The sequence below is a fragment of the Chlamydomonas reinhardtii genome, chromosome 7 (assembly GCF_000002595.2).
Source record: "Chlamydomonas reinhardtii strain CC-503 cw92 mt+ chromosome 7, whole genome shotgun sequence".
In the NCBI taxonomy this organism is placed as follows: Eukaryota; Viridiplantae; Chlorophyta; class Chlorophyceae; order Chlamydomonadales; family Chlamydomonadaceae; genus Chlamydomonas; species Chlamydomonas reinhardtii.
Window position 1 is genome coordinate 5,196,927 of NC_057010.1, and position 25,431 is coordinate 5,222,357.

The following is a 25,431-nucleotide window of genomic DNA, read 5'->3' on the forward strand; positions in this document are numbered from 1 at the left end:
CCTTGATACAACATTACACTAGCACGATTGGCGCCTACGTTGCAGCTCTCGACCTGCTGGACGTGCACTTACCGGGGGGGGGGGGTATGCGATGGGCGCCTCGATGCTTGCGTGCCATTTGGCGGTTAACCCTGCCGCGCCCTGGGTTTTATCTTGTACTGACTTGCGTAAGGACCAAGCCCCATAACTACACACGCGAGCGCGAGCGCGGACGTTTTGCCAATGCAAGCGAATGGGGCACTGCTGAACTCAATGGACTTCGTGATCGGACAGGCATTAGCTTAGTACCTAAGCAAAAATACCAAAGCCTTATCCTGAGTTGTCAACAAGAACTCCAGCCTGCGACGATGCAAAGCCTTTCTTGAGCGGGTTGATGGACTTTGCTTTGTTATCTGTCCAGTAAGCCACCAGACACTACCAAGTAGAGTAATCCATTTGTATAGGTACAGAATATGGAGCGAGTTTGCAGCCATCAGCTTGCCTCGTCGCGAGGGAGGCCATGCATCGCTGGGGTGCAGCGGTCGCCCATCCGACTAGGGACTTCAAGCGTTGCTCATGTGCAGGTCTCTCCGGCAGGTAAGCACCGCGCTCGGCGGCGTGTACACATGGGGCCGTCAGGCCAACTGCGTTTGTTGGCTATGCAACCGAAACAGGCCTTGGGAGATATCAACGGCAAAGACTGCAAGTCGTGGCGTCTGCAGCTGCGGCAGCGGCTTTCGACCCTCCTGGAGGTGCGTGGCGTGAGGGCTGCACGGGTGCGGGTTGGCCTGGAAACCAAGCCTCGCCACGACTACCTGCAACAGCATTGCCCGCATCTCCAGCCCCTCACCCTCGAGTGCCTCCCGAAGACCTCTATCCCCTGCGCATCATTGGTTCGGGGGCGCCGCCTGCGGGCCTTGGGCGCTGGCTACGCTGACCGCACGGCACGACTTGGCACGGCCTGGCGCGGCCTGAGCGGCCCCCCCCCTCCTGATGGCCCCACGCTTTGCCGCCCACGCCGCTCCCCGCAGGTGTCTCCGCCGGGTTCTCGCAGCCGCAACAGCAGCTGCCACAACAGCACCCACGCCAACCACAGGCGGTGGCGGAGGTAGCTGTCGCCGAGTCAGTCTCGGCGCCCGCTTCTGCGGCGCCCTCCAATGATGGCTCGCCCACGGCCTCCATGGACGGCGGCCCCAGCTCCGGCCTCAGCGCCGTGCCCGCCGCCGCCACCGCCACCGACCTCTTCTCCGCCGCGGCGCGCCTCCGCCTGCCCAACCTCTCCCCCATCATCACCTGGACCTTCATGCTCTCCTACATGGCCTTCATGCTCATCATGCCCATCACCGCGCTGCTGCAAAAAGCCTCGCTCGTGCCGCTCAACGTCTTCATCGCGCGCGCCACCGAGCCGGTGGCGATGCACGCCTACTACGTCACCTTCTCCTGCTCGCTGATCGCGGCCGCCATCAACTGCGTGTTTGGCTTCGTGCTGGCCTGGGTGCTGGTGCGCTACAATTTCGCGGGGAAGAAGATCCTGGACGCGGCGGTGGACCTGCCGTTCGCGCTGCCGACCTCGGTGGCGGGCCTCACGCTTGCCACGGTGTACGGCGACGAGTTCTTCATCGGCCAGTTCCTGCAGGCGCAGGGCGTGCAGGTGCGTGCGTATAGCATAGTGGAGTGTGGTTAGCAGCTGGGGGTCCGGCAGTAGTTCCCGCCCTAGTGAGGTCGAAACTATACCAGAAGAAGAGGACGAACATGGGGCTATCCAGCAAGCTCGTCTAGGGAAGGAGGAGTTTGGGAGAACGGTGGGGTGGGAGGGAGAGGGAGGGCGTTGGCTGGGAGGGAAGGGTAAGGCGGGAGGGAGATGGTAGCACGGGGCGTTGGGGACGCAGAAGGATGACAGGCGGCTGCAGGGAAGGGATGGGGAAGCGGAGCTGGGGACAGTGCGAAGAGCCGGGAGAGAGGGGAAGTTTGAGTCAGGAAGAGGGGCTAGAGAGGGGCATGCGGACTCCTGCTGGGATTTAGGTGCGTGCTCATTGAGGAGCCCTTGGAATCAGCGGACGGAAACGTGGCCGACGGGGTCTGCCGAGCACACCAGGCTAGCTAGACGCGCGGTTGGGCAACGAGCAGAGCTGCTGTGCGGCTATGGATGGAAGGCGATGCAGCGAGCATGTGCAGTGAACATTGGTTTGAGGACAGGGGACTCCGAGGTTGCATAGGCGGGCCGCCACTGTCTCTGCCGCTAGGGTGACTAGCTGCCTCGAACCTGGCGGTGGCCCCATACCCGCAGTTGGAGGATGCTCCACGCGCTTCAGCTTGCCATGTCTGGGGTCTGGGTCTGGACGCAATCAGCGTGTGAGGGTCCAACTCTATATGGAATTATGGATACCTTCCAACTACCAGCACGTAGGCTGCCGGAACGCGGCTGAAGCGGCTGGCCTGCCCCCTCATCCTCTCGTTCCCCTGTTTTTGTCCCCTGTCCACCCAGGTGGTGTTCACGCGGCTGGGTGTGGTGATCGCCATGATCTTCGTGTCCTTCCCCTTCGTGGTGCGCACCATGCAGCCCGTCATGCAGGTGAGAGCGCCCAGGAGGCGGAGCCATGGCGGGTTGGGGCGGGTTGGGGCGGGTTGGGGCGGGGCGCGGATGGGGCGGCTTGGGGAGTAATGTGGGGCGGATGGGGTGGCAGCCTGGCAGGGTATGGGAGCGAGAGGATAGCGGGGACAGGGGACAGGGAAGGGAAGGGAAGGGGAAGGATGCCCTATGCGAGCAAAGGGGGTATGGGAACCGGCGGTTGGGGCTGGGAGCGACGGGAGCAGGGAGGGAGTGCACGGAACGGGGGCAAGGCGGACAGGGTGAGGGAGGGTGCAGGCCGGACTGGGATGGGTCATGTGTCCTGGTCGGGGGTGTAGCCGTGGGAGGCGGGCAGGCAGCGTGTGTTCTGGCACGGTGTTTTGGCGAAAGATACCACGGCATGGTATGGGGCCAGTTGGGCAGGGAAGAACCGTTGGACACGACTTCGTTGACAGATCTAGTTCATTGCACCCGGGTCGCACCAAGGGTGGCGGCGAGCCCGGCCCGGCACGTCCGAGTACCCCGGAGCCGTAACGCCGCAACCCGCCTTGTTGCGCCCCTTCCCTGCTCCCCTGCTCCGCATACCGTGCACCATGCCCTCTGCCGCCCCCTCAGGCCCTCAGGCCCTCACCTCCCCCTCACCTCCTCCTAACGCCTTCCCCTCGCCTTCCCTTCCCCTCCCAACGCCACCACGTGCAACAGGAAATCCAAAAGGAGATGGAGGAGGCGGCATGGTCGCTGGGCGCCTCGCAGTGGCGCACCTTCACAGACGTGGTGCTGCCGCCGCTGCTGCCCGCGCTGCTGACCGGCACGGCACTGGCCTTCTCGCGCGCGCTTGGCGAGTTCGGATCCATTGTCATCGTGTCCTCCAACTTTGCCTTCAAGGACCTGATCGCGCCCGTGCTGATCTTCCAGTGCCTGGAGCAGTACGACTACGTGGGCGCCACCGTGATCGGCACAGTACTGCTGTTGATTTCGCTGGTGATGATGTTGGCGGTGAACCAGCTGCAGAAGCTGGCGCGCAAGTGAGGGGCTGAGGCGTTTGAGGAGAGTGGGCGTCTGCGGAGGCGCTTGTGGCGCAGGGGCAGGTGGAGGAGGTTGCAGGGTGAGGCAGGAGTGGCAGGTGGTGGAGGGTGCAGGGCGGGGTGTTGGGATGGGATGGGATGGGACCGTGGGAGGGGTGGGACTTTGGGTGGGTGGGAGTGGGTGCTACGTATTAGGATATGGGAGGTGGTATGCAGTTGAAGGGGGGGGTGGCAATCTGGACGGGGACTCACTGTTTACTAGGCACGCATGTCGCAGGAGTGGATATCGATGGGTGTGGGGATGTCAGCACGCTTGGCTTGAGTTGGGCCATGGGACCCGGGACTAGGCTTGGTTGCGAGCCGAGCCAGTCACCAGGGAGACGTACGAGCGCACACAGTGATTACGGGGATTGATTAGGCGGCGAATTGACGCAAATCCACGGGGGCTGTGGCTTGGGGGAGGCAGGGATTGAGCGAAGGACGCACTGCAAGCTCAGGCAGTCGCATGCCCGTACCCTGCTTCTGGTCCAGTGTGGAGACAAGACTGGCAATCTGGTCCTTTGCAATTCATGGCGCGCCTCCTTCCGAACGACGTGGCAACCATGCACCAGATGCTGGTACCGGTATGTGCCCGTACGAATGGCCATCTTTGATGAGTGGCGAGTGAAGCCAAGCAGTTACGCAAGCAGCTAAGCAAGCCGAGGCCAACCGTCGCAGGGCGTCTATGTGAACTTTGTGAAGCCCACCGCCCCACCCTTCACCCACAAACGGACAGTCCGATGGCGGACAATATCCGGCCCAGTGAGAACGCCGCCCCCCGCCCCTAGCCGGCGCGTTAGCAACGTTTCAGATCCTGTGGTAATGCGAGTGCGGGGGTGCGCAGGGGTTTGCGCGGTGTTCGGCGCGGCGTTCGAGGGGCAGAACTGTGGGAAGACAGGGCCATCAGGCTGACTACTGGGCAGTTTTTTTGGCTGCTGGATATAACAGTACCTTACATACCGTCGGCGCCAGGGGCTGGGCACAACAGCAGACCGGTCTGCGAAATGGCAATGCTCTACGGCTGCGGTGCGACCCTTCAGCACCCGCGCGCATCTTACACAGCTGCAATTATAATACAATATATCATCTACATAGTCCTGTACACACGCTTCCCAATCGGGTGCGGCTTCGTGGCGAACGTGTTACTCCTTTTCCCAGCACATGCTTCTCCATAGATTCAAGCCGAAATGTGTGAAAAGCATATTTAAACACAGCTAGATATCGTGATAAACAAACAGGCACAACAAGCGGCGAAACAAGGCCTGGCCTTGGTTTCGCGCGCGCTGTGTACCACGAGCTTGCTGAGTTTCCTTGGATACAGGCAACATGCGTCACCTAAGAACAGGACGCACTACCGGCAGTGCAACGCCTGCTGCGTCGGAAGCAGGAGATGCTGAGCGCCTCAGCTTGGGCATGGACGATGAAGTCGCCACAAGCGGCATCCATCGCATGTTTGACAGGTACAGCGATGCTGTCGTGCTGGGGGCATATGGTATGGGGCCCCGACACTCAAAGGGCAAGTGCTCGTCGCGCTGCTCGCCATGCTTCGTGTGTCTCCATGCTCGCAAGGAGCGTCGCCGATACGCTGCGGCCACAACCAGCAAACAAAAATTCATAAATGGAAACCTGCAGCTTCAGCTGCACGCCCGAAACTCAATACGGTCAGGACTTCACAGTGCCCCTGGGGCACAGTTTTAGGGCGAGCGCAGATTGTCAGGTTGCAAGAGGGACTTGCTGACGCAGTTCACGAGCCAGTGACGTGCAATGCGATCACCCTGCTCTGGACCCCGGGGCGTGCCGCCTGCATCGCCGTCGGCCTAATGTAGCTCTAGTAGACTTGCTCCCCTAGGCCACTCCACTCCTCCCGTACCTCCTCCATTATGACACTTCGCGCTTTGTCCAGCTTCATGCTTCCATCTGCTCTTGGCCCAATCCAGAGCACATTACAGTGGCAGAGCTGGCGAAACCCTCGCGCCTGCCCTTTCCTGCGCTGCTTGCAGGGTCAAGTTGCGCACCAGCCTCAGCGGCAACCACCTGCGCAACGCCAACGCGCAGCAGCAGCAGCAGCAGCACGCAGCCGCGGCACGCGCCACCGGCTGCCGCCTGTGGATGAACCGCCTACACCGCCGCTGGCAGTCCACGAGCTCCGTGCTCCGTGCCCGGCCCATGCTCCTCGTGCTCACCTTCCTGCTCTTCGCCATTATGACTACCCTGGGTGAGGAACCGGAATGCGCCCCGGGCATACATGCGCTCAAAGCACCAGTCTGACTAGTGTCATTTTCGCATGCCGGTTCCCTGAGCGGCTGCGTCTGGCGCTGGCAATGGAAACCTGCTGAGTGTTGACGTCACCTGCACACCGTACCCACCATCATTACCGTCAGGGATTGTGGGCATTGAAGTCGCTGCGCGCTACGCCGAGGACAACGCACGCAACACCGCGCGCACCGGCGTGGGGCAGGAGGTGGCCCTGGGCGTGGCACAAGACCTACTCATCACCACCTTCGGTGCAGGTGCGCCGTGGGCACGCACGGCCAAGTAAAGGCGGCAAGGTTTCAGGGCAAATAGCGCCTCGCGACCAGCCAAGTTATCAAAAGTTCTACGCCACCTGGCACGCTGTGCCTGCTGTGCCCAATCCGTGCGGGAGATGGCATTGACTGAATGGCATAACCCAAACCTGCCGTGAACTTGGTATTAACACGTGCAGAAGCTCTGGCCACTTTCATTGCCCAGTACCCCAACTGCACGATAATAGACATGCAGTTTCTGGACATGGCGAAAGGCATCATGGACCGGGTGAGTCGGCGGTGAAGACGAGCGCTTCTCGTGGTGGTAACCGTCACACATGAAATGTGGATCCGTGTGTTGCGGTAGTAGGGACCTGCAGCGTGCTAAGTAACGAAGTGCTCCAACCGACAACGTTCATTCATTTGTGGTTGCAGACGCGCAAGCAGCAGCCCAACAAGTGGATTGTGAAACAGCTTGGTGGGTCGTGGGTGACAGGCAGCGCGACAGGGCCGGTGTGGCGTGGGGCGACGGGCAATGAAACGGGGGAACGCAAAGGGACATGGGCATGTGGCGTGATGCCTGCCACAAGGCGGTAAACGCCGCGCAACAACAATACATGTTTCCCCCCATGCACCTACTGCAGAGATTGATCAGGCTGGTGTCATCTGGCGCACGGTGCGTGCGTTACACCGCGTCGTGGACAGGACTTGACACAGGGGCCCTAGCGCACAGCCGCACACACCCTATTCGCATCACCGTAGCCGTTGTATCCCTCACCAGCCCCGCCCTTTCACCTGCCTCCTGCGGTCCTGCCCCGTATCACCTATCCCCACTGCCGTACATCCCACTGCGGTAAAGCCCACTCCCGCTCCGCCTCCGCAGTACCCGGTCCTGACGGGCGCGCTGGCGGCCTCGCTGTACGGCCGCGATATGCTGCGGCTGGAGAAGGACCGCCCCAACATGTTGTACAGGTGGGGGTCAGGAGGCAACGGGCGGGTTACGGTCGTATACCGGTAGTGGAGTAAGGGTGGGTGGCAGAGATGGGGTACTCGGTTTCGCCGTTCCTAATGGGCACCAAAGCAGTGACGGTGCAGTTGACGGCAAGCCGGATAGGGCCGGGTGTCGTGGCCGGGTGTCATGTAATGCAGCGGGCATGGAGCGAGAGTATCGGCACAGCTTCTCATCGGCACCTCGCAGTGATGCAGCATGTTCACAACACCCTTCGCGTCGCCCACACGCTGCGCAGCATCGAGCAGGGCGGTGTGCACATCCAAGGGCCGTATGGATGCAAGGAGGGCTTCCAGTGCGCCTGTGAGTTTAGTTGGGACAGCTTAGAAAGGAACATCGTGCTCCGCGTATTCGCCTTGCTGTTGTTTGCCATCAGTTACCCTCGACTGCCCTGGTGATTCGCGGTGGTCTTATATAATGCATGCGGTCGGCGTTTCGCAATTGCGCGGGCATTGCTCACCAAGCCCACCGCCCTCGGCCCTCTCTTGCCGCCCACCTCTCCTCGCCAACCACCCACATGCAGACACCATTCTGCCCATCTTCCTGCCGGCCCCGCGGGAGGGCTACGACTGGGGCTGCTCATACACGCCGTACAACTGCTCGGAGCCGTGCTGGAACGCCACCAGTGGCATGAAGTATTGGTGAGCTCGCACGCTATATCACACAACGGCCCTTCATGTGTAGGAATTCGAGAGCGCATGCAGCATGCGTCCTGCGTAACTCCCATTTGCGTGGTCGCGCCCACGCGGACCATGCAGCGGATGCAGACCGGACGTGAGCCATTCGTGCCCTCCGAAGCCACGTCTGTGCGGGCCTGTGGGGGTGCGACTTCCTGCAGCGAGCACCCTCGCGGTGCGGTGGGCACTCCCCCACTCACCCAGCATTACTTGCTTGATCGCTCGTGATCACAGGGGCCAGGTATCCACCATGATCAATCTGGATGAACTGCTCAAGGGGCCGGACAGCAGGCTGCACATGCTGGAGCACCGCGGGTACCTGTACAAGGTACGTGTGTTTGTGTTGCTAGCGCATGTGTGGGGAATAAGGCAGGATGATGATCTATAGGCGGAGTGAAGAAGTGCCAGTGGGGTAAGTGAAATACAGAGATGGCTGCAAGAGACACAGGTGTTACCTCCCATGCCCCATGCCCGCATCCGGCCCACAACTTAATGCGCATGCTTGTTCCCCATCCCTCACTGGGCCCTCGCCTCCCCGCTGCTGCCCCTCCCCCACGCAGCTGCGGCAGCTGCGCACCTCCGTTTCTAACTCGGCTCGCACGCTGGGAAACACTACGCGGCTGCCGGAAACGCCCGAGGTGCTGCCCATCAACGTTTACAACTTGCAGGTAACAAAACTACCGTACCTTGTATATGCCTGGCCCCTGACAGTCGCAGGACCATGGTGGCCGCGTGTTTCTTTGTCCGCTGCTAGCTGACACGCTGTCCACCCCAAGATCCAACCTTATGTTACCTGACATTTAACGTGTACATCGACCCCCGGAATGTGTGTGCCGCATGCGTACGCGTGTCTCGTGTCGTCATCGGCAGTGGCTGCTGGAGCTGGCACCCGTGGACGGCTGGGTGCCAGCGTGGCATGACCCTTGCATTGGTGAGCTGCTGGGTCGAGGGGGGGCCGCGGGTATGGCCGCGGGTATGACCGTGGGTGCAGCGGCCGGGCGCGCTTGCAGTTCTGGTAGGCAGGAAGCAAACTCGTAGAACTGAGCGCGCCGTTGCGTGCCCTCCTCTCCAACCCCGCCTCTCCCGCCTTTCCCCGCCGCATTCCCCGCCCCGCCCCTGCCTACCTTCACCGCAGCTGCGGTGGTGGTGGGATCCTTCCTCGTGTCGCTGTTGGTGCTGTGGCTGCTGGTGACGCGCGCGCAGCACGACCGGCTGCTGCGGGCCATGCTCCCAGACAAGGTCATCCAGCAGCTGCAGGACGGCGAGTCGGACATCGTGCAGCAGTTCAGCACAGTCACCATTCTGTTCAGTGACATTGTCGGGTGCGTGCGCGGTGGAAGGGCCTTGCCTGAGGGCCTTGTGGTCGTTGCATTTGTGACAGTGAGCCCTGATGCGCGGACCTGCGACCGTCTGTGCAAACATGTGCACACGTTCATAATGCGCACGCATACCCTCGTTGTGCTTTTTGGGCTGAGCCCCCGGGGCTCAGCCCTTTTTCCAGCTGTACAAAGCTGACCACCCTTGTCATGACACACATCCACACATGCACGCACGCACGCACAGGTACACCAGCATTTCGTCCGAGCTGACGCCGCTGCAGGTGGTCAGTTTGCTCAACGACCTCTTCTCCAGCTTTGACGAACTGACGCAGAAGAACAACGTGTACAAGGTGCGTGACTGAGAAGCGACTGCAGAAGGTAGAGAGAGTTAGAGGATAATGGTCAGGGCTCTTTTGTGCCTGGCACGCCACTTATCAGCATCTGGTGCATGGAACCAAGCCCTGAGAACCAAGCCCAGTCATGACTGATCGATCCGTACGGTGTGCGCCCCGTACCCGACACTATCGCTTGCAGGTGGAGACCATCGGCGATGCACTCATGTGAGTTAACATGTTGGTTCGTCGCTGCGTGTGCGAGGAATGCACGCCCGCCTGGAGGCGCAAGCAACCAGCTGTCGGGTCAGCAGACTAGACGAGCCGAACCCAATGCCGAGCCCAAGCAGCCCTGTCCACGCACCGCGCGATCACCCACACATTTACCGCATTCACTGACTTTTGCTCGCTCATGCGCGCCCTGCACTGCCGTGCGTTTATGCAGGTGTGTCTCGGGCTGCCCCAAAGAGGAGGAGCCGCGCGAGGCGGCGGCGCGAATGGCCCGCATGGCCCAAGACATGATCCATTGCGTCGCCAACTTCAAGTGCCCCATCCCCGGGGTGAAGCTGAAGATCCGCATCGGCCTGCACAGCGGTGCGTTGCGCGAGTTGTCAGGCTGCAGGCATGCAGGCCACGGCTGGAGCATGGCTGCCTTGCCCGAGCGGTTGGGCTTGGGTAATGCGTGCTCCTAGGCACACAAGGCAATCCCGGTTTCGCACAATCGTGCAAAGTATGCAAGCAGCGCAGGAGGCTAAACTCCCAACTTTGGCTCTGCTTCGCGCCCCTGTCTCACAGGCCCGGTGGTGGCGGGAGTGGTGGGCACGCGCATGCCGCGATACTGCCTGTTCGGGTGAGTGAGCGTGCGTGTGGTTACAGACAGGAACATGGCGCACAGGAAATGGCAGGCATGCACGGCGCCTCTTCCTAATACCGGTACGCATGGCTGCCCTCGTTGCTCATTCAAGTCAAGCCATGTGTGTATGTGCGCGTGCTTAGGGACACTGTCAACACGGCGAGTCGCATGGAGAGCACGAGCCTGCCCATGAAGATCCAGGTGCGGAGCGAATCCGCGTGGTGGGAAGAGTGCCGACTTGCTTGCCATGCCATTTCTTGCTCCATCATGGTGTGCGGTCTGTGGTGTGTGAGCAGCACTAGCCGCCGCGACCACGCGTGCGGATTTATTGCGTGGACTCGTGGAACACAGACACCTTCTCCCTGTGCTTCTTGAACACAGATCAGTGAGGCAACAGCCAAGCTGCTGACGAGCAAGCCTGAGTTTGAGCTGGCTGCCCGCGGCGAGGTCTCCGTCAAGGGCAAAGGTGCGCGAGGTTTGCTAGGTAGGTTATCGCCGTTGCGGCATGTGGCTGCAGCTCACCTGCTGCCCATTCAGTCGGCAACTTATCCCTGCCTGACACTACCGTACTGTGCGCCTTGCTTGTTGCCTCTTCAGGCATCATGAACACCTACTGGCTGGACAGCGGATACCTCCCGCCGCCCGACGACGACCCCACTGAGGTGGCGGCCGCCGCAGCCGCCGCTCTTGCGGCGCGCACCGCCGGCGGCGGCAGCTCCACTGGCGCGCGACTCGCGGGCCTCCACCACAGCCTCTTGTCCAGCCTGCCGCCTCGCATGCGTTCGTGGCTGCACCTGTCGCACCTGCCGCCGCCGTCACCGCAGCCGCCGCCGCCGCCCCCAGTCGAGGGGACCACGGTCGCCCGAGAGCGATATTCGGCTGGTGGCAGCAACAAGTCGCGCTTTGCCAACTTCTCTGCCACGAATGTTGTCGGGCCCAATAGCGGCAACTCCAACTTTGACCAGCTTTCCATGGGGTCCACCGCCCATGCTCTGGATTCCGCGGCCATGGTGGTTTCTGCTAGCCTGGCCCTTCAACAGCAACAGCAGCAGACAGAGCAGCAGCAGCGGGACGCGGCGGCTGGTAGCGCGGCCGTCAAGGACCTGTGTGTGTCGGCTCTGGTGGACGTCGAGACAGGCGGCACGGCGCTCAGCGGTTATCCAGTCACCGGCACCGTTTCACGCTGTCCCACCACGGCCAGTGGCCACGGCAGAATACTGGAGCCGCCGCCACGGGTGCACTTGGTGTTGGACGCGGGGGGCGCTGAGGCCGTGACGGGGGCGGCGGCGGGGCCGGGCGCCGGACAGGGGCCGTGCATGGTGGCGGAGTCATCTTCGCCCGCTTCTGCGCTGCCGTCCATCACGGCCACGACGACTCAGGAGGACAGCGGCAATGACTGGCCATCGGGCCGCACACCCGGCACCCCAACGGCGGCGGCTCTGGAGTGAAGGGCGGGTCGACAGCAGCGGGTTAGTGCCTGCACAGCAGCCGGGCAGCGTAGCAGCGCCCCGCACGAGAGCTCGTCACGCGATAGCGGGTGACCCGGCATAGCGTGTGCAGAGTGGGTGTTGGGGCGCGTGTCGTAAGGGTTTTGGCGTCACGGTTTTTGAGACACGAACGGACTGCGTCTGGCGTCCTGTGAGAGCGTTTCCTGGCCAGTAACGGGCATTGTAATAAGCCCGGGCACATGGGAGGCACGCCAGCACACGGTATAGCGTGGCAAGCTCAAGGGTTTGGACCCTGCTCATGTTCGGTTACTATGTGGCTTTCTCAAACCGGGGGTGCATGTGCACGGAGAGATGGGGTGATGGGGGTCTCAAAATGGCTGCGCGTCAGTGACTGCGACATGTGCATATGCATCTTTATGTTCCGACTTTCTTATGCTTGTTACCAGGCGTTATAGACACGCCGTGCGTGCGTGGCTACGTCTTCGGGCTGCCCTAAGTACTGACAGGATAGCTTTACATCCGTTCCACATGTGTGAAAGGCATCACCCTGCCTACTTATAGTTGGGGGGGGGGGGGTGACTTGAAACCTTGCTTTGACTGGGGGGGCTGTGCCGTAACCTCCTGCATTCTTTCAATCAGGGACAGGGTCGTGCTTCCTCTCCCGTTACGATTTATGAATGGGCGAGTTTATTGCTGGATGGGCCGCAGCACAGTCAGAATGTCACAGATCTGAGGGCTACGGTAGACGGCTTCGTTGTCTGCGGGGGGTGCGCTCCAGGCAGGTCATTGCGCTTCTCGTTGAAACTTGTTAATTGTCTTTACAAAGCGGCGGCGGTGTGATGCTGAGCTCTCTCATTGGCGACGGCAGGAGGAGGCCTTCCGCAGTGGATCAAGCGGGAGGCCCCTCACGTTCGTTGGTGCAGTTTCGGAGTATTTTTAGTAATCAGGGGAGCTTCACACATGCCCTGTATTTTCACTATCAGGTATGTTTAAGGAGGCCTCGCACATGCTGCGGGGGGGCGGAGATGCATTGCGGCGCTGCTGGAGAGTGACAATGGGTCGTCGACACCGAACCCTAAGATCGGGGGTGCCTTAGATGCACAGGGTTTGACGGCAGGCACGCGTGCTGATGCACCATGGGTCAGGAGAGGCTTGGGGACACTGATTCTGCAGTTCGCAATTTTTAGTTTATTTTCGTTAACTGATGGGTTCAACCTGTGATAGCTTGGAGCTAATTGGTCCCTCCCACCTGGCTGCCGTGACGCCTGGTTCCTTAGTGCTGAGACTGCTGACGTCCTGACGTACTGTCTTGCAACGCAATTCCAGGGGGGCGATGGGTGCAATGCCAGGGGTCAGAGGGGTGGCCAACATGCCCCTTGATGCAATTCCGGTGATGAGACTCTTGAGAGCCTGCGGTCCGTTGGACCGTCACGTCATTACAGCAGTGTTACTGCCGCACGTGCTAGGCGAGCGCTCCTCGGCTGCTCCTGTCACTGTTGGCTTCTGGGGCGAGAAGGCGCCCCTGGTGTAAACTCGCTGCGTTACCCATAAACACCCCTCACACCGGCTGTGTGGCGATTCAGGGCCCCGGTGGAAGCACCGTGGTTAGCACTGCGTCAGAGAGCTCAGCCTCAGCACACCATGCCACCGCGAGTGACTACAGTCAAGACTACAGTGCCCGCCACGATAACAGCCAGGGTTGCGCCATGCAGTGTAGTATTCCTTGGTCAGGTAACGAACACAAGGCCACGACAGCAAGCGACGCGCGGCCTAGGAACCAAATGCAGGTGTCCGCCCCATGGCCCACTTGCATCAGCAGCTTGACGCTCCTGCAACTACAGACGAATGCATCTGTGCACATCGCGCGAGCGGGCACGGAACCCCACAACGGAATCTGTTCACGGCAAGAATGGCAAGGAAGCCACTTCCACTTTGCGGGCATGCCACAACCGCAGATGATATCCACCTACACCATCCGCCCATCCACCCAAGAACCCTAGCGACGTCACACCAAACACACCTTGACAGAGGCCTTTCTAAGAGCATCCCCCAACAAATGATCAATCAAAAGCTCCCAGGTCCGCCACCGTGGCGAGGAATTCTAGGTATTTCTGGTCGGTCGAGATGGGGGCTGCCGCCGGCGCGCCGCCGCCCGCCGCCTCTTCGCCTGGCTTGGCGGGCGCCAGGCCAAAGCCCGACCCAGCGTCGGCGCGCCCCGTCTTCGGCCGCTTGGGCTTGGGCGCCTCGTCTCTCCGCACGCGCAGCGCCGCCGGCACCTGTTGCGTGCGGAAGATGCCATGTGACAAGCCAGGGTACCAAGAAAGGGTGTACGTGAAGCTGAGAACCTTGGCGCCGGTGAGAGCCCTACCCGCATGCCGCGCAGCCAAGTGTGCGATACTTGACACGAATGGCCATGAGCCGTCCAGTTCCGCCAGCTTCCTAGATTGCATCCCGCCGTCGCCCCACGCCGTCGCACCCATGCACCCACCATGGACAAGAGCTGCTTGTCCTGAGTCGCTGGCACTCGCTTCGCCACGGTGGACGCGCCAGTGATGGTGGCGGCCGCCGCGGCGGCAGGGTTGGCGGCGGCGGCGGCGGCGGCAGTAGCAGCTGCTGGCGCATGCTGCGGTGGCGCGGACCTCATCACGTGTGGTGGCACTGGCAGGGCAATTGCAAGAGGGCAAGAGGAGCGCCGGCGGTGTCAGCACGAATAGGGCTGTGGCGAGTGCAGCACCAGGACCAGGACCAGGACCAGGAGCAGCAGCCCTCTGGGAGCCGTGGTTAGGCCGCGGTGGGTTGTTCGGGACACGGCGAGGAGCGCTGCCCACAACCCAGACGTCCTGTGCAGGCACACGACACAGCCATTGTGATGGCCCCCGTCCCTGTGACCCGTCCCTGTGCCCATACCTGTGACCCATGGCGGTAACCCATCACGTGACTCACTCATCATGTGCGGGTGCATCATGTGGGGCGGCGGCGGCAGTCCCGGCGGCGGCATGAACATGTGCGGCGGCGGCGGCAGCGGCATGCCTGGCGGTGGCCCCGGCGGCGGCATGCCCGGCGGTGGCCCCGGTGGTGGCGGCAGCGGCGCCGCCATGCCTGGCGGAGGCCCTGGTGGCGGCGGAAGCGGCATCCCGCTCCCGCCGGCTGTCCCGCCTGCTGTCCCTGTCCCTGTCCCTGCCGCCGCTGCCGCCGCCGCCCCTGCTGCTGCCGCCGACGACCCAGGCCCTGCACCCGCCTCCTCCTCCTCCGTGCCTGTGCCAGCAACGCAATGCATGTGTCAATCAATGTCAAAAAGGCCTTGTGTAGCCTATGTAGAGACGCATGGGGTTTGCACATACATGGGAGATTGCTGAATACGCGTGATTACGAGTGAAGCAGACATGCATGCTGAGTGCCGCACTCAAGACCCGCTTAACCGTGTGCTCTCATGCGGTCGTGCCCCGTCAGTTGTGTGGTGCCAAGTGCAGTGCACCCAGTAGCTCACCCGGTGCCGGTGGCTGAGCTGCATCCGCCGCCTTTGCTGCCGCCGTTGCCGCCGCTGCTGCCTGAGCAGCCAGCACTGGCGGCGGCGGCATCGGCGGCGGCGGCAGCTTCGCCATGCCCATTGGCGGCCCAGCCATCGGCGGCGGCAGCACATAGCCTGGCGGCGGGTGGTCCGGCGGCGGCAGCACCGGCGGCGGCGGCTCATCAGGCGGCGGCAGCGGTGTCGCCGGCGGCCCGCCCGGCCGAGGACCGGATGGCAGCGGCGGCGCCGCTGGCGGCGGCGGCATGGTAGGCTTCGGCCCCGCTGGCAACGGCGGTGCTTTCGGGACCGGGATGGCTGGCCCGGAGGGCTCTTTGTTGGTTGCGCTGGGCCCCACGCCCTTGCCCGGAGGCGGCGCGCCGCTGGGGTTGAGTGTGGGGTGGTAGTAGGGAGAGTCCTCAGGCCGTAGGGCCACAGGGCCTGCCGCAGCGCCCGGCAGAGCCACCTGCGGCCCGCCGCTCTTGGCCTGAATCTCCTCCTCCTGTGCGTGCACGCGTTTGGGGAGGCTGTGTTTGTGTGCGTGGGATGAGGCTGGCACGCAAGAGGTGCAAATGGCCTCCTGCGGCGTTCTCACACGCACAGCGGACCCCCCCACCATGCGCGCTGCGCCTCACATGCATGGGTCCGCAAGCTAACCCCAGCCCCGGGTCATGCCAGTGGTGTGCTCTGCGCCACGCTTCTAGCACCAACCTCTTTCCAATGAGATCCGCCGGCGAGCAATCCCGCCTTCCCGGCGACCTGCCTGCCAACCCCCACCCCACTTGTCCCCTCCCCACACCACCGTGTCGCACCTTCTTCCGCTTGAGCGCCTGGTCATATGCCTCCTGCAGCGCCTTCTTCTTCAGCTTTAGATTCTTTGGAAGCGTCGCACTCTCCTCCATATCGATCAGCTCCTGCAGCTCCTTCTTCAGAGATTCTGGGTCTGAGCGCATCTTGGCGCCCTCGCGAATGAACTTGCGCTCCATCTTATTGCGTTGCACCTCCTTCTTGCGCTGCTCCTTGCGGAATGCATCCGCAGGATTCAGCGCGCGTCCGCCCTTCGTCTTGACCATTTTTGCTGTGCTTCACAGTTAGTGGGCCCAACAAGGCCGGTATTGCTGGGGGACCAGCAGTGGCCCCCCTGACTTGTGTTTAGCTACAAAAGCTGCGTCAAGTTACGTGTAATTTGCAAAGGCCGCAATTTTCTCGTTCAGTGTGCGTAGAGTAGGCTTTATCAAATCCTGACTTTACTTTCCTGTCGGTCCAAGAAGGGTTTGCATGCGGACTGCGGAGACGCAGACTTGGCAACCTGCATGGGATGTACTTAGCGGCATTCGGACTGCATTGCTCAGAGTATCCGCTGTTTGGCACTTGTAACCTTACTTGAACATGTCAAGCTAGATAAACAGCGCATGCAGAGGTACTGTTCGGGTTCCTCATTTGCAAGTGCACCCTGTCACCTCGCCCTATTCAGCTTGGCGACACAGTCGAGCATCCGCATCACCTAGGATATATGCAGCGCTCCATGGCTCTCAGGCCCAGTCAAGGCTGGCGCAGCGCGCGAAGTGGCACATCGTCAGTGTCCCCGGAAATGGCACTGTTGCTGCACGGGCCCCGCACCTGCAGCCGTGCTCCGCGACAGCGGCCCTGCCTCCCTCGGGCACTAGATGAGCAGCGTGAGCACCCCATCTCACCTGAGTTTTCAAAGTCAACCCCACAAGGCACGTCGCCTGCCTCCGCGGTTGCTACCGCCAGTGCTGCTGCGGTGCCCGCACCGCATGCTATGCCGCTAACCCTCACACCGAGCGTCCTCTTCGGAGAGCTTGCGGGGGGGCAGCTTTTTGCAAACGCCAAGCGCGTCTTTCCCAAAGTTCCCTGGGGCCCAAGCCAGCTTGCGCAGGCAAGTAGGAGCATAGATGCGCCGAAAAGATGGTGATCATGAAAGGTCGTTCCCACTGGTGCAGCGAGTCCTGTCAGGGGAACTGCGTGGGAACTACACCGTGGAGGAACCATCAGCAGCAGGCTTCTTCATCGGGCTCTGACACTGCGTGCGCAGGTGATGGCTTGGAGTGCGGCGCTGGCGGTGGTTGGCGTGGCCACGACCGCGCAGACACCACAGGTGCGATCTGCGCGCATGCTGCAAACGCGTTTGCAGCAGGCAGCACTACCGGGGGGCACCGCGCGGCTACCGCATTCTGGCACTCCACGCCGCTGCGCCTTTTCCTGACCTGTCATGCCTCTGTCCCGGCAGCGTTGTGACGCTCTGCGGTCGGCTCTCAAAACTCACTCCGCACACAGGCGGAGGCGTTGCTGGCGGGTGACGTGGTGCGCTCCGCCGCCGTACGGCACCTTGGGCTGGAGGTGCTGTGCTGCTGCCTGGCGGCGGCAGTGCTGTTCATGGGGCTGCGGCGCAGCAAGCCTACGTGAGTGTGTATGGCACGCGGCACGCGGCAGGAGTGACGCACGCGTGTGGGCTGTGCACGTGCGCGCGAGGGTGGAACGGGATCGAGGGCTATGAATGCGCGTACGGAGCGCAAAACACGGCCTCCACGAACTGTTCGCTTGTTATTCCAACAATCGCTCCTTTTCAACGCGCAAATAGGGCGGCCGGCATGTTCAGCTTTGCGCCGGAGCCGGGGGCGCTGGGAACCGCGGCGCTGCTGGCATTGGTGGCGTACCCTCTGGCTGACCCGCTCATGCACCAGGCGTGTTTGGCCATTGAGCAGGTGCGCGTGTGGGCTTTTGGGTGAGAAAGGGAAAGGGCTTGCGGGAGACTTGGGCATGGACGCCGTGCAGGCGTACTGCTGGATGCTTGCGACTTCGAGCTTCCAGCCTGATCAGCCCATCCACTGCTCTCCAACTACTCCCACCCGCCAGCGCCTGCAAACATACCAACCTGCATTCAAACCCTCCGGCGGCTGGTCAATCCCGCACCGCTGCTTGCCGCGCTGCTCTCCACGCCTCCTCAACCACAACCACAACGCACACAGGCGCTGGGTGTGTCCGCGCTGCTTCCGGACCCGGGCTCGGGTCTGGTGTCACAGCTGGTGGAGGCGCGGGACGCGGGCGACGGCGTCAGCCTCGCACTTCATGCGACCGCCAGCTGCTTGGTGGGGCCGCTGTGGGAGGAGGTGAGTGGCTGTACGGGCTGTACGGGCTGCGGGCTGCGGGCTGCCGCGGCCTGGGAGTGGGAGTGCTGCACCAGCGCGAATTCGGGTCGGGTGCCGGCGGCCGGCCTCACCGCGCCTCATCTGCATCCCTTCATGCCATTGCAGAACCAAAGCCCGCACACTCTGCACCAAGCCCGCCTTGCGCGCCCATGCCCACGTACACATGCCGATACACGCACGCACACGCGCACACATTCTGGCGGACATTCGGTTCGTTTTCCAACACACGCACACACCCGCCGCGCAGACCTTCTGGCGCGGCTTCTTCCTGGCGTCCATGACGCGTGTGCTGCCGCTGCCCGCCTGCGTGGCAGCCAGCAGCACCCTGTTTGCCGCACTGCACCTGGGGCCCGGCAACCTGCTGCCCATCGCCGTGCTGTCGGCCGTGTGTGATGTGTTGTACCTGCGCACCGGCTCGCTGGCGGCGCCGCTGCTGTTCCACGCGGGCTGGAATGCGTACGAGCTGGCTGGCATCCTGGTGCTGGGGCGGGAGGCATTTGTTTGAGCGAAAGTCGTGTACACCCACCGTGTCTAGGCACCCACCGTGTCTTCCCCTCCCAGGGGCTTGGACCCAAGCACTTTGCGTGGTTCGTGGGCACCTGATGTTATGGTGCTATCAGGACTTGGCATGACGCGTCGCAGGCTTGCAGTCCGCTGGCGAGGATGGGCTGTGACCAGTCGTGAGCAGTCGTAATGAATGGTGATGAATGGTGATGAGCTGGTGATCTCGTGAGGGGCCCTGTGTTTCGGAGGATTGTGAGAATGGCTGTGCGGTTGAGGCGGTGTGAAGGGACGGGGGCAGAGCAGGCGCCTCGTGCCGGCAGAGACTGGGGTGCGGTGGCCAGCGGACGTTGGGGGCACGCCTGATGCCGGTCTTATGAGGTCAACACAAGGGCATGGTCACTTGGTCGGCCGTAGCATCTGGCTGTCAGCAATGTGGCTGTGTAACGGTAAAGGCGGTAAAGGAGACCGAAGCGGATCTGGGCCGCAACCACATGTGCCGGGTCCTGGTGACGTGGAGCCAGGTGTGCACGGATTCCCAGCTGCTCTGCCAGGCTCTGCGAATAATCCTGCTGGTGCGCAACAATGTGCGTGTGCCACCTGGGTCATCGTAATGGGTCTGAATGGCTGCGGGAGTGCGGGTCAACGGGGGTATCAGACGTCCCTTGCATTCCTGATGCATTGAAGTTACAGCCCACCCTCGCCAGCGGACAATTCTACCCGCCGATTGAGCTTGGCCACCGCTCGTGCACAACAGCAAAATTGAAGCTACATGCGGTACAATCACACCCTCCTATACGCCTCAAGGGTTTCTTTCTCTGCTGCTGTGCACCTCCACGCCGTCCAGCGCACATGTACTCCATCAAGCTCTCTGTAGACAAGGAAGGTCTGCGTGCTTGCGCGCTTGAACTGCTGACCTCAAAACCGCTATCATAACTGTAAATTAACCTTGATTTACTCTGACATCTATCAATGAACACGGCACACACCCTGGTGCTCTCACACCCTGCACACTCTTCTCTCTTCTCAAAAGTATTCCGTGTGGCGGCGGCAAACGTTTAGGGGATGGGCATTCGGTATGCGTTTAGGCCTGACACTCTGCTCGATTTGAGCAGCGCCTTATTCATGCATGGAAGACGCAACCCGAAGACGCATGCGCATCACCACCTGTCCGTGCAAAGCGCCGCACCGCCCAGTGTGACAAAAACCTTAACCGCACATGCTCACTCTTGATATAAAAACAATCGCGCCGCTGCACGTGGTCCTCAACACAATCAACAGCCTGGCTTTGCTCACATCAGCCAAACATTCTTCCGATTTGCTCCTTACCCGACTGGGGAAGGCACGGGGCTGGGCATGCCACCACCCGTGCCGCCCACAATGTCTGGGCCGGCATCGCTCCCGCCCAGCTCGTTGGTCCACACACGGCCCAAGCTAAACAGGTTGTTCGTCCCGCGCCGCGCCTTGCGTGCCGCCGCCTCCATGGCCCTCTTCTGGCAGCCGCTGAAATCCGGGCCAGGCGGGCCATCGGGTGGTCCGATCAGGCGGTTGAGGGAGGCACTGTCCAGGTACTGCACCCGCACCTCATCATCAGCAGCACCCGCAGCTAGCGCAGCAGCCACCGCGGAACCGGCGGCCATGGCCGCCGCCGCGGTGGCGTCCATCGCCTGCAGCCCCAGCGGCGCCGCACTTGTGAGCGGCCGGCGTGATGCCGCCGCCGCCGCAACACGCGCGGCGGTCGCCGCCGCCACCGCATCCAACCGCGCCGACGAGGCCGCGGCCGCAGAGGAGCCGGCAGCGACGATGGGCTCCATCGCTGGCGAGCTCGCTGGCAGAGCGGAGAAGGCCGACCGCAGCCTGGGCCGCTGCAGGAGCTGCGCAGGCGGCCGCGGCTGGGCCAGCAGCTGTGGCTGCTGGTCCGGCGAGCCAGGCAGCAGCAGGTCGGCGTCCGACCACGACGCTGTGGGACTCGCCGGTGCGTACGGAGATGAAATCGCGCTTCCGGCAGTCACACTGGAAGGGGTGACCGAGGGTGCCGGGTTTGGGGCGCTGGCGCTGGCAGAGCTGGTGGGAACGGCGTCCGCCGCCTCGATGGACGACGCGAGCACTGCCACCGCCGGCCGCGGCACGCGCGCGGGTCGGCGGAGCAGGTCGGCGCTGGGTGAGGACAGGTCGCCCCTCCCAACCGAGCCGCCGCCCGCGCCGCCGCCCCCGCCCGGGCCGCCCCAGCCGCTGTCGGAACGGCCGCCGCGGCCCTCGCGGCGGCCGTTCATGCCCTCCGCCGCCCGCCCGCCAGCCGCTGCTGCCGCCGCCGCCGCGGCCGGCGTCGCGATCGGCACGGCCGCTAGCTGCATGTCGGTCAGGTCCAGAACCGTCGCCGCGGCGGCGGCGTTGGCTGCCGCCTCGCTGGCAGCACTGCCGTAGCCGGCGCTGGCGGAGAAACGGTAAGGCGCTGACAGCGTCACTGCGTCACTGGACGGCACCAGCTCAGACGAGATCTGGATCGTTGACGTGTCGGGCAGCGTCGCCGCCGCAGATAGCGCCGCGTCTGTCGGCGCGGCGGCGCCGTTGATCGGCACGTTTGCATCGATAGGGCCGACGGCCGCGGTGCTGGCGACACCATTGCCCGCCGCGGCGCTGGCGCCAGGCCCGTCGCCGTACAGAGGCCCCGTGGCGAAGAGCCCTGCGCTCGCGGGCTGCGCAGGGGCAGCAGCGGGCGCCGCCGCCACCGCTGCCGCGGCGGCTGCAATGCCCGGCACCGGCACCACGACGGCGTCCGGCTCAGCTACCTCCGCGGCGCTGACGGCGGCGGCGGAGGAAGACCCGACGGGGCCGGCGCCGCGCATGGCTGCCTCGGCGGCGCAGATCTGAATAATTTCGTCCAGCCAAGAGCCGTGTGGCGTGAGGGCCGGCAGGCACTCAAACACCAGCGCCAGCTGCGGCGAGCTGAAGGCGTCCAGCTGGCTGTACGCCGACATGATGAACGAGTACAGCCAGGACACCTGCATTGGATAAAACATGAGCGCACAGAGGAGAGTGAGAAGGCTGAGAAGCAGGCATCTTATCGGCAAGAGGGGGGAGTAAGCGAGGTTTGGGGAGCCAATAGAGGGGCCAGAAAGGGATAACGGCCGGCAGTGTCTGCATGTGCTCGTTAGCTGCCGGTACAATGCAGCGCAGGTTCGCACCTGCGGCCGGAAGTTGACTTTGGCTAGCGCCGGCAGCACAAGGCACAGCTGGTCGGAGGTGCACGAAGCCAGCTGCGCGTTGGAGTGCTGCGCAGCGGGAGCATTGGAGGCAGTAGGGACAGCGTGTCAGAAGAAGCATGACAATAGCCGCGCATCGGTACACACGGAACGTCACTCCTGACCTGGATAATTGACACCCTCACCAGCGCCTTAAGAGCTACCGCAAGCGCGAGCGGCGCCTGGCCCGACGCCTCGCCCGACGCTTGCAGCCCCCTATGATGCGCCCGTCCTTTTGTGGGCTGAGCCCCTGGTTACCGCCGCCGCCTCACCTGCTCATACCCCGCCAGCCAGGCCGGGCTGGGCACGTAGCCCAGGTCCACCAGCGCCGCCACCGCCTCGCACTGCTGCCCGCCAGGCATCAGCGGCAGCTTGGCGCCCAGCAGCCGCCCAAACTCCTCCATCCACAGCTTCGTCGGCCGGCGGCCCAGGCGCGCCAGCGCCTGCGCCGCGGTGCAGGCCTGCGCCGGCGTGTAGAAGGGCAGGCGCTGGAAGGAGGCGTTGAAGTATTGCTGAAGCCATGGCTCCGGCGGGCGGAAGCGCAGGCGCGCGAGCGAGGCAGCAAGCTCCGTAAGCTGCTGCGCCGAGGCGTCGGACAGGCTGCGCCGCGTGCCCAGCAGCACCGTGTTAAGCCAGTCGCTGGTGGGGCGGCAGTTGAGCTTGGAGAGCGAGGCCAGGATGGAGGCCGCCTGCGGGAGGGCGGGCCAGGGCGGGAGAGGGCGGGTTGAAGGTTACGGTCCGGCAGAGGATAGGGTCGGTGGTGAAGGGGCTGCCACGGCGGGTTACATTCATGACTAGCTTTGAAACTGGTAGGCGGTAGCCAATCTTGGGGAAATAGCAATTTGGGGGCCTGGGCATTGCTGGCGGCCTGAACCGCGCACACATGCGGGACGGAAAACGAGGATGACCAACGGCGCGAGCAAGCTGTTGCACCCAGGGCCTCGCATCCATCCCGCACACCCATTACTCCGCACACCAGCGACCCACACGCACCTGCGGCCCCGTGAGCCCGCCGGTGGTGCCCACCACCGCAGTGGCGCGGGCGTAGAAGCCCTCCATCCACTCGTCGCCCGGCCGGCAGCCCAGCCCCGCCAGCGAGCTGATGGTCACTGTTAGCTCCGCCGCGCTGTAGCCGGGCAGCAGCTGCGCGCTAGCGCCCAGGTAGGCCGCCACCCAGGGGTCGTCGGGCAGGTGCCGCATCGCGCACAGGCCCGCCGCCAGCGCCTTCAGCTGCGCCGAGCTGTAGGAGGGCAGGTGCGGCGCCGCCGCGGCGCACGCCGACTGCAGCCATGCCGGCGGCGGCCGGTGGCCGGTGTTGCCCAGGCTGCTGAGCAGCGTGGGCAGCGACTCGGGCGTGGAGGCGTAGGTGGTGAGGTGGGGGGCGGTGCAGCGCGTGAAGCTGAGCAGCCATGTCTGGCTGGGTCTGTAGCCCAGGCTGCCGAAGGCGGACACCAGCGCCAGCAGCTCAGACGCCGTCATGGGGCCGGCGGCGGACGGCGCGGCGGCCTCCGCCGCTGCACCTGCCGGGCTGGCCTCAACAGCTGCGCTCACCGCGGCCGAGCTGGAGGCAGCCCCGGCGGAAGCGGACGCCGCGGCAGGACTTGCCCGGTCGCGCCGCCGCCGGTCGGGCTTCACGGCCCAGCGCGTCTGCTGCTGCTGCTCCTGCTGCTGCTGACGCCCCACAGCAACCGCTGCATGCCGTGCGCTCGAAGCGGATGCGGATGGCAGCGCCTCTGCGGGCACACCCATCAGCACCAGCGAGCGCTGCTCCAGCTGCTCTAGAAGCGCAAGGTCGTCGTAGCGCAAACGAGCCATGGCGTTCGCGGCAGTGGCAACCCCGCGGCCGTCCATGACGCCGCAGGAATGCGACAGCACCGCCGCCAGTCCCGCGGCCATGCTCGTGATCTGCCGGCGGCTGGGCTGCGGCTGCGGCACTGCCGCCGGCAGTGCCGCAGCAACATCGGGCTGCGGAGCCAGCGTGCCAATGGTGCTGGCGTCCGATGGTTGTTCCGTAAGGGCAAGATCTGCTGTTGTCGTTGGCTCCGGGTCCTGCAGCAGCGGCCGTTTTCCTTTCCCCTTTGACGGGGGCTGCGCCGGGGCTGGCGCAGCGGCGGATGTGGACGCCTCGTAGTTGCTGTTCCGCCGCTGCTCCGCAACCACCTCACCCTCGCCCTGGCGCACAGTCAGACGGCCCGTGACCTGGCGCGCCGCGAGCGCTTCGGGGCTCCGGGCGCTGTTGCTAGAGCTGCTGGCACCGCCCTGCGCGTCCTCCTCAGACTCAGGCGCCGGCAGCGGCGCCACGTTTACTAGCTGGCGCAGCGCCGCACTGGCCTGCACATGCGTGAACCGCTTGCCATGCTGGCGGTAAAGCGCAAGCAGCTGCGCTGTGCTGGTGCAGGCGTGGATGGCCGCCGTCAGCTGCGACGGTGCCAGCGGCGGAGCACCTGGTCCACCTGAGCCGCTCTGCCTCCGCGACGGCACCACCTGGCGCTGCGCGCCCTGCAGAAAGGACCATATGCATCGGTGTGTGAGCAGTTGCAAGCAAATTACGGACTGTCTTTGCGTGCTAGGCGACGAACTAAAGACAACGCTACCCAAAATCAACTACACTGTTCACCTACCGTCTGTCGCCGCTCAAGCTCCGTGTTGGATAGAAGTGGAGATTCGCCAGCCGAGTGGGCGCTGCATAGCCCTGGTGCAGCTCTTCGGCCGGCCGCGCGAGCACACTTGCGGAACGGGGTGGTCCCGACGCTTACACGCCCGAACCCGCCACCGAGGTTCTGCGGAACATTTAACGAGTACTTTGATCAAAATTACAGTCTCCAGCAAGCCCACAGCACGCCGAACGCTCACCTTCAGTGATGGCATCATTCAGACCGCTGCCGCCGCACGCGCTATCGCTACACCGAGTACATCTGTGTATCTGGAATATTGCTTGAATCCCACTGCCGGCGGAGGATCTACCAGCCGGGCCCTGGAAGAGACGAAGCCGATTTGACAAGCTTCCACAAGTACCTCGCCAGCAAATCTTGCTAAGTGAGCCTAACCTAAAATCAGGATGGTTGTGGAGTGGTCGGATATGTAGCTCAAAACACAGAAGGGGCCGAGCTGCAAGTCTCCAACGCGCACAGTCAGAGCTTGAAAACGCCTATATCTCAGCGAAAGCTGTGCTACAGGGGATATTGGATAAACAAGGAAGGCTTTGATCGCTGAGAGAGCAGGGACCTGGATTGCATCTCGATGTGCCGATTTCGGGCTG

At 63.3% G+C, this 25,431-nt stretch overlaps 5 protein-coding genes across 6 annotated transcripts; 3 read left to right on the forward strand and 2 right to left on the reverse strand.

Moving 5' to 3' along the window:
• Positions 1-158: 158 nt before the first annotated feature.
• Positions 159-4,310, forward strand: CHLRE_07g348600v5 (uncharacterized protein). The gene is made up of 5 exons (XM_001692407.2): positions 159-576; positions 654-731; positions 1,011-1,630; positions 2,465-2,551; positions 3,251-4,310. The coding sequence occupies exons 1-5, from the start codon at positions 453-455 to the stop codon at positions 3,575-3,577; spliced, it is 1,236 nt and encodes a 411-aa protein (XP_001692459.1). The 5' UTR covers positions 159-452; the 3' UTR covers positions 3,578-4,310.
• Positions 4,311-4,708: 398 nt separating this feature from the next.
• On the forward strand, positions 4,709-13,290 carry CHLRE_07g348650v5 (uncharacterized protein). The gene is made up of 20 exons (XM_001692409.2): positions 4,709-5,072; positions 5,613-5,827; positions 5,994-6,122; positions 6,317-6,405; positions 6,552-6,594; positions 6,761-6,792; positions 7,000-7,088; positions 7,364-7,428; positions 7,649-7,766; positions 8,037-8,130; positions 8,363-8,470; positions 8,673-8,733; positions 8,938-9,124; positions 9,366-9,471; positions 9,656-9,681; positions 9,899-10,047; positions 10,249-10,303; positions 10,450-10,507; positions 10,688-10,772; positions 10,904-13,290. The coding sequence occupies exons 1-20, from the start codon at positions 4,939-4,941 to the stop codon at positions 11,752-11,754; spliced, it is 2,694 nt and encodes an 897-aa protein (XP_001692461.2). The 5' UTR covers positions 4,709-4,938; the 3' UTR covers positions 11,755-13,290.
• Positions 13,291-13,292: 2 nt separating this feature from the next.
• On the reverse strand, positions 13,293-16,537 carry CHLRE_07g348700v5 (uncharacterized protein). 2 transcript variants are annotated; one of them, XM_043064515.1, is made up of 5 exons: positions 16,072-16,537; positions 15,242-15,761; positions 14,698-15,009; positions 14,243-14,412; positions 13,293-14,030 (listed from the first exon to the last, which is right to left on the reverse strand). In XM_043064515.1, the coding sequence occupies exons 1-5, from the start codon at positions 16,330-16,332 to the stop codon at positions 13,815-13,817; spliced, it is 1,479 nt and encodes a 492-aa protein (XP_042923083.1). In that variant the 5' UTR covers positions 16,333-16,537; the 3' UTR covers positions 13,293-13,814. The 2 variants fall into 2 exon arrangements, with proteins under 2 accessions (XP_042923083.1, XP_042923082.1); XM_043064514.1 differs by having other exon boundaries at positions 14,662-15,009.
• A 113-nt stretch (positions 16,538-16,650) lies between these two features.
• On the forward strand, positions 16,651-19,389 carry CHLRE_07g348750v5 (uncharacterized protein). The gene is made up of 6 exons (XM_001692410.2): positions 16,651-17,159; positions 17,316-17,378; positions 17,558-17,682; positions 17,862-17,985; positions 18,250-18,390; positions 18,677-19,389. Exons 1-6 carry the CDS (start codon positions 17,043-17,045, stop codon positions 18,932-18,934), a joined length of 828 nt encoding a protein of 275 aa, XP_001692462.2. The 5' UTR covers positions 16,651-17,042; the 3' UTR covers positions 18,935-19,389.
• A 216-nt stretch (positions 19,390-19,605) lies between these two features.
• Positions 19,606-25,418, reverse strand: CHLRE_07g348800v5 (uncharacterized protein). Its single transcript, XM_043064516.1, has 6 exons — positions 25,026-25,418; positions 24,794-24,952; positions 23,166-24,671; positions 22,445-22,861; positions 22,116-22,202; positions 19,606-21,932 (listed from the first exon to the last, which is right to left on the reverse strand). Exons 1-6 carry the CDS (start codon positions 25,041-25,043, stop codon positions 20,256-20,258), a joined length of 3,864 nt encoding a protein of 1,287 aa, XP_042923084.1. The 5' UTR covers positions 25,044-25,418; the 3' UTR covers positions 19,606-20,255.
• Between the last annotated feature and the right edge of the window lie 13 nt (positions 25,419-25,431).

What these genes read in the sequence shown, in the direction of transcription:
- CHLRE_07g348750v5 (XM_001692410.2), top strand. Translation starts at nt 17,043, where the DNA reads ATGCCGCTAACCCTCACACCGAGCGTCCTCTTCGGAGAGCTTGCGGGG. An exon ending in GCCCAAGCCAGCTTGCGCAG is followed by an intron (nt 17,160 to 17,315) that starts GCAAGTAGGAGC and finishes CTGCGTGCGCAG; the next exon opens with GTGATGGCTTGGAGTGCGGC. An exon ending in CGTGTTTGGCCATTGAGCAG is followed by an intron (nt 17,986 to 18,249) that starts GTGCGCGTGTGG and finishes CAACGCACACAG; the next exon opens with GCGCTGGGTGTGTCCGCGCT.
- CHLRE_07g348650v5 (XM_001692409.2), top strand. Translation starts at nt 4,939, where the DNA reads ATGCGTCACCTAAGAACAGGACGCACTACCGGCAGTGCAACGCCTGCT. An exon ending in ATCCATCGCATGTTTGACAG is followed by an intron (nt 5,073 to 5,612) that starts GTACAGCGATGC and finishes CGCTGCTTGCAG; the next exon opens with GGTCAAGTTGCGCACCAGCC. An exon ending in CGAAAGGCATCATGGACCGG is followed by an intron (nt 6,406 to 6,551) that starts GTGAGTCGGCGG and finishes TTGTGGTTGCAG; the next exon opens with ACGCGCAAGCAGCAGCCCAA.
- CHLRE_07g348700v5 (XM_043064514.1), bottom strand. Translation starts at nt 16,332, where the DNA reads ATGGTCAAGACGAAGGGCGGACGCGCGCTGAATCCTGCGGATGCATTC. An exon ending in AGGCGCTCAAGCGGAAGAAG is followed by an intron (nt 15,762 to 16,071) that starts GTGCGACACGGT and finishes GTGCACGCACAG; the next exon opens with GAGGAGGAGATTCAGGCCAA. An exon ending in ACAAGCAGCTCTTGTCCATG is followed by an intron (nt 14,031 to 14,242) that starts GTGGGTGCATGG and finishes CGCACGCAACAG; the next exon opens with GTGCCGGCGGCGCTGCGCGT.
- CHLRE_07g348800v5 (XM_043064516.1), bottom strand. An exon ending in AGCTTGAGCGGCGACAGACG is followed by an intron (nt 24,672 to 24,793) that starts GTAGGTGAACAG and finishes TCCTTTCTGCAG; the next exon opens with GGCGCGCAGCGCCAGGTGGT. An exon ending in GGCTGGCGGGGTATGAGCAG is followed by an intron (nt 22,203 to 22,444) that starts GTGAGGCGGCGG and finishes CCCGCTGCGCAG; the next exon opens with CACTCCAACGCGCAGCTGGC.
- CHLRE_07g348600v5 (XM_001692407.2), top strand. Translation starts at nt 453, where the DNA reads ATGGAGCGAGTTTGCAGCCATCAGCTTGCCTCGTCGCGAGGGAGGCCA. An exon ending in GGCTTTCGACCCTCCTGGAG is followed by an intron (nt 732 to 1,010) that starts GTGCGTGGCGTG and finishes CGCTCCCCGCAG; the next exon opens with GTGTCTCCGCCGGGTTCTCG. An exon ending in CCATGCAGCCCGTCATGCAG is followed by an intron (nt 2,552 to 3,250) that starts GTGAGAGCGCCC and finishes CACGTGCAACAG; the next exon opens with GAAATCCAAAAGGAGATGGA.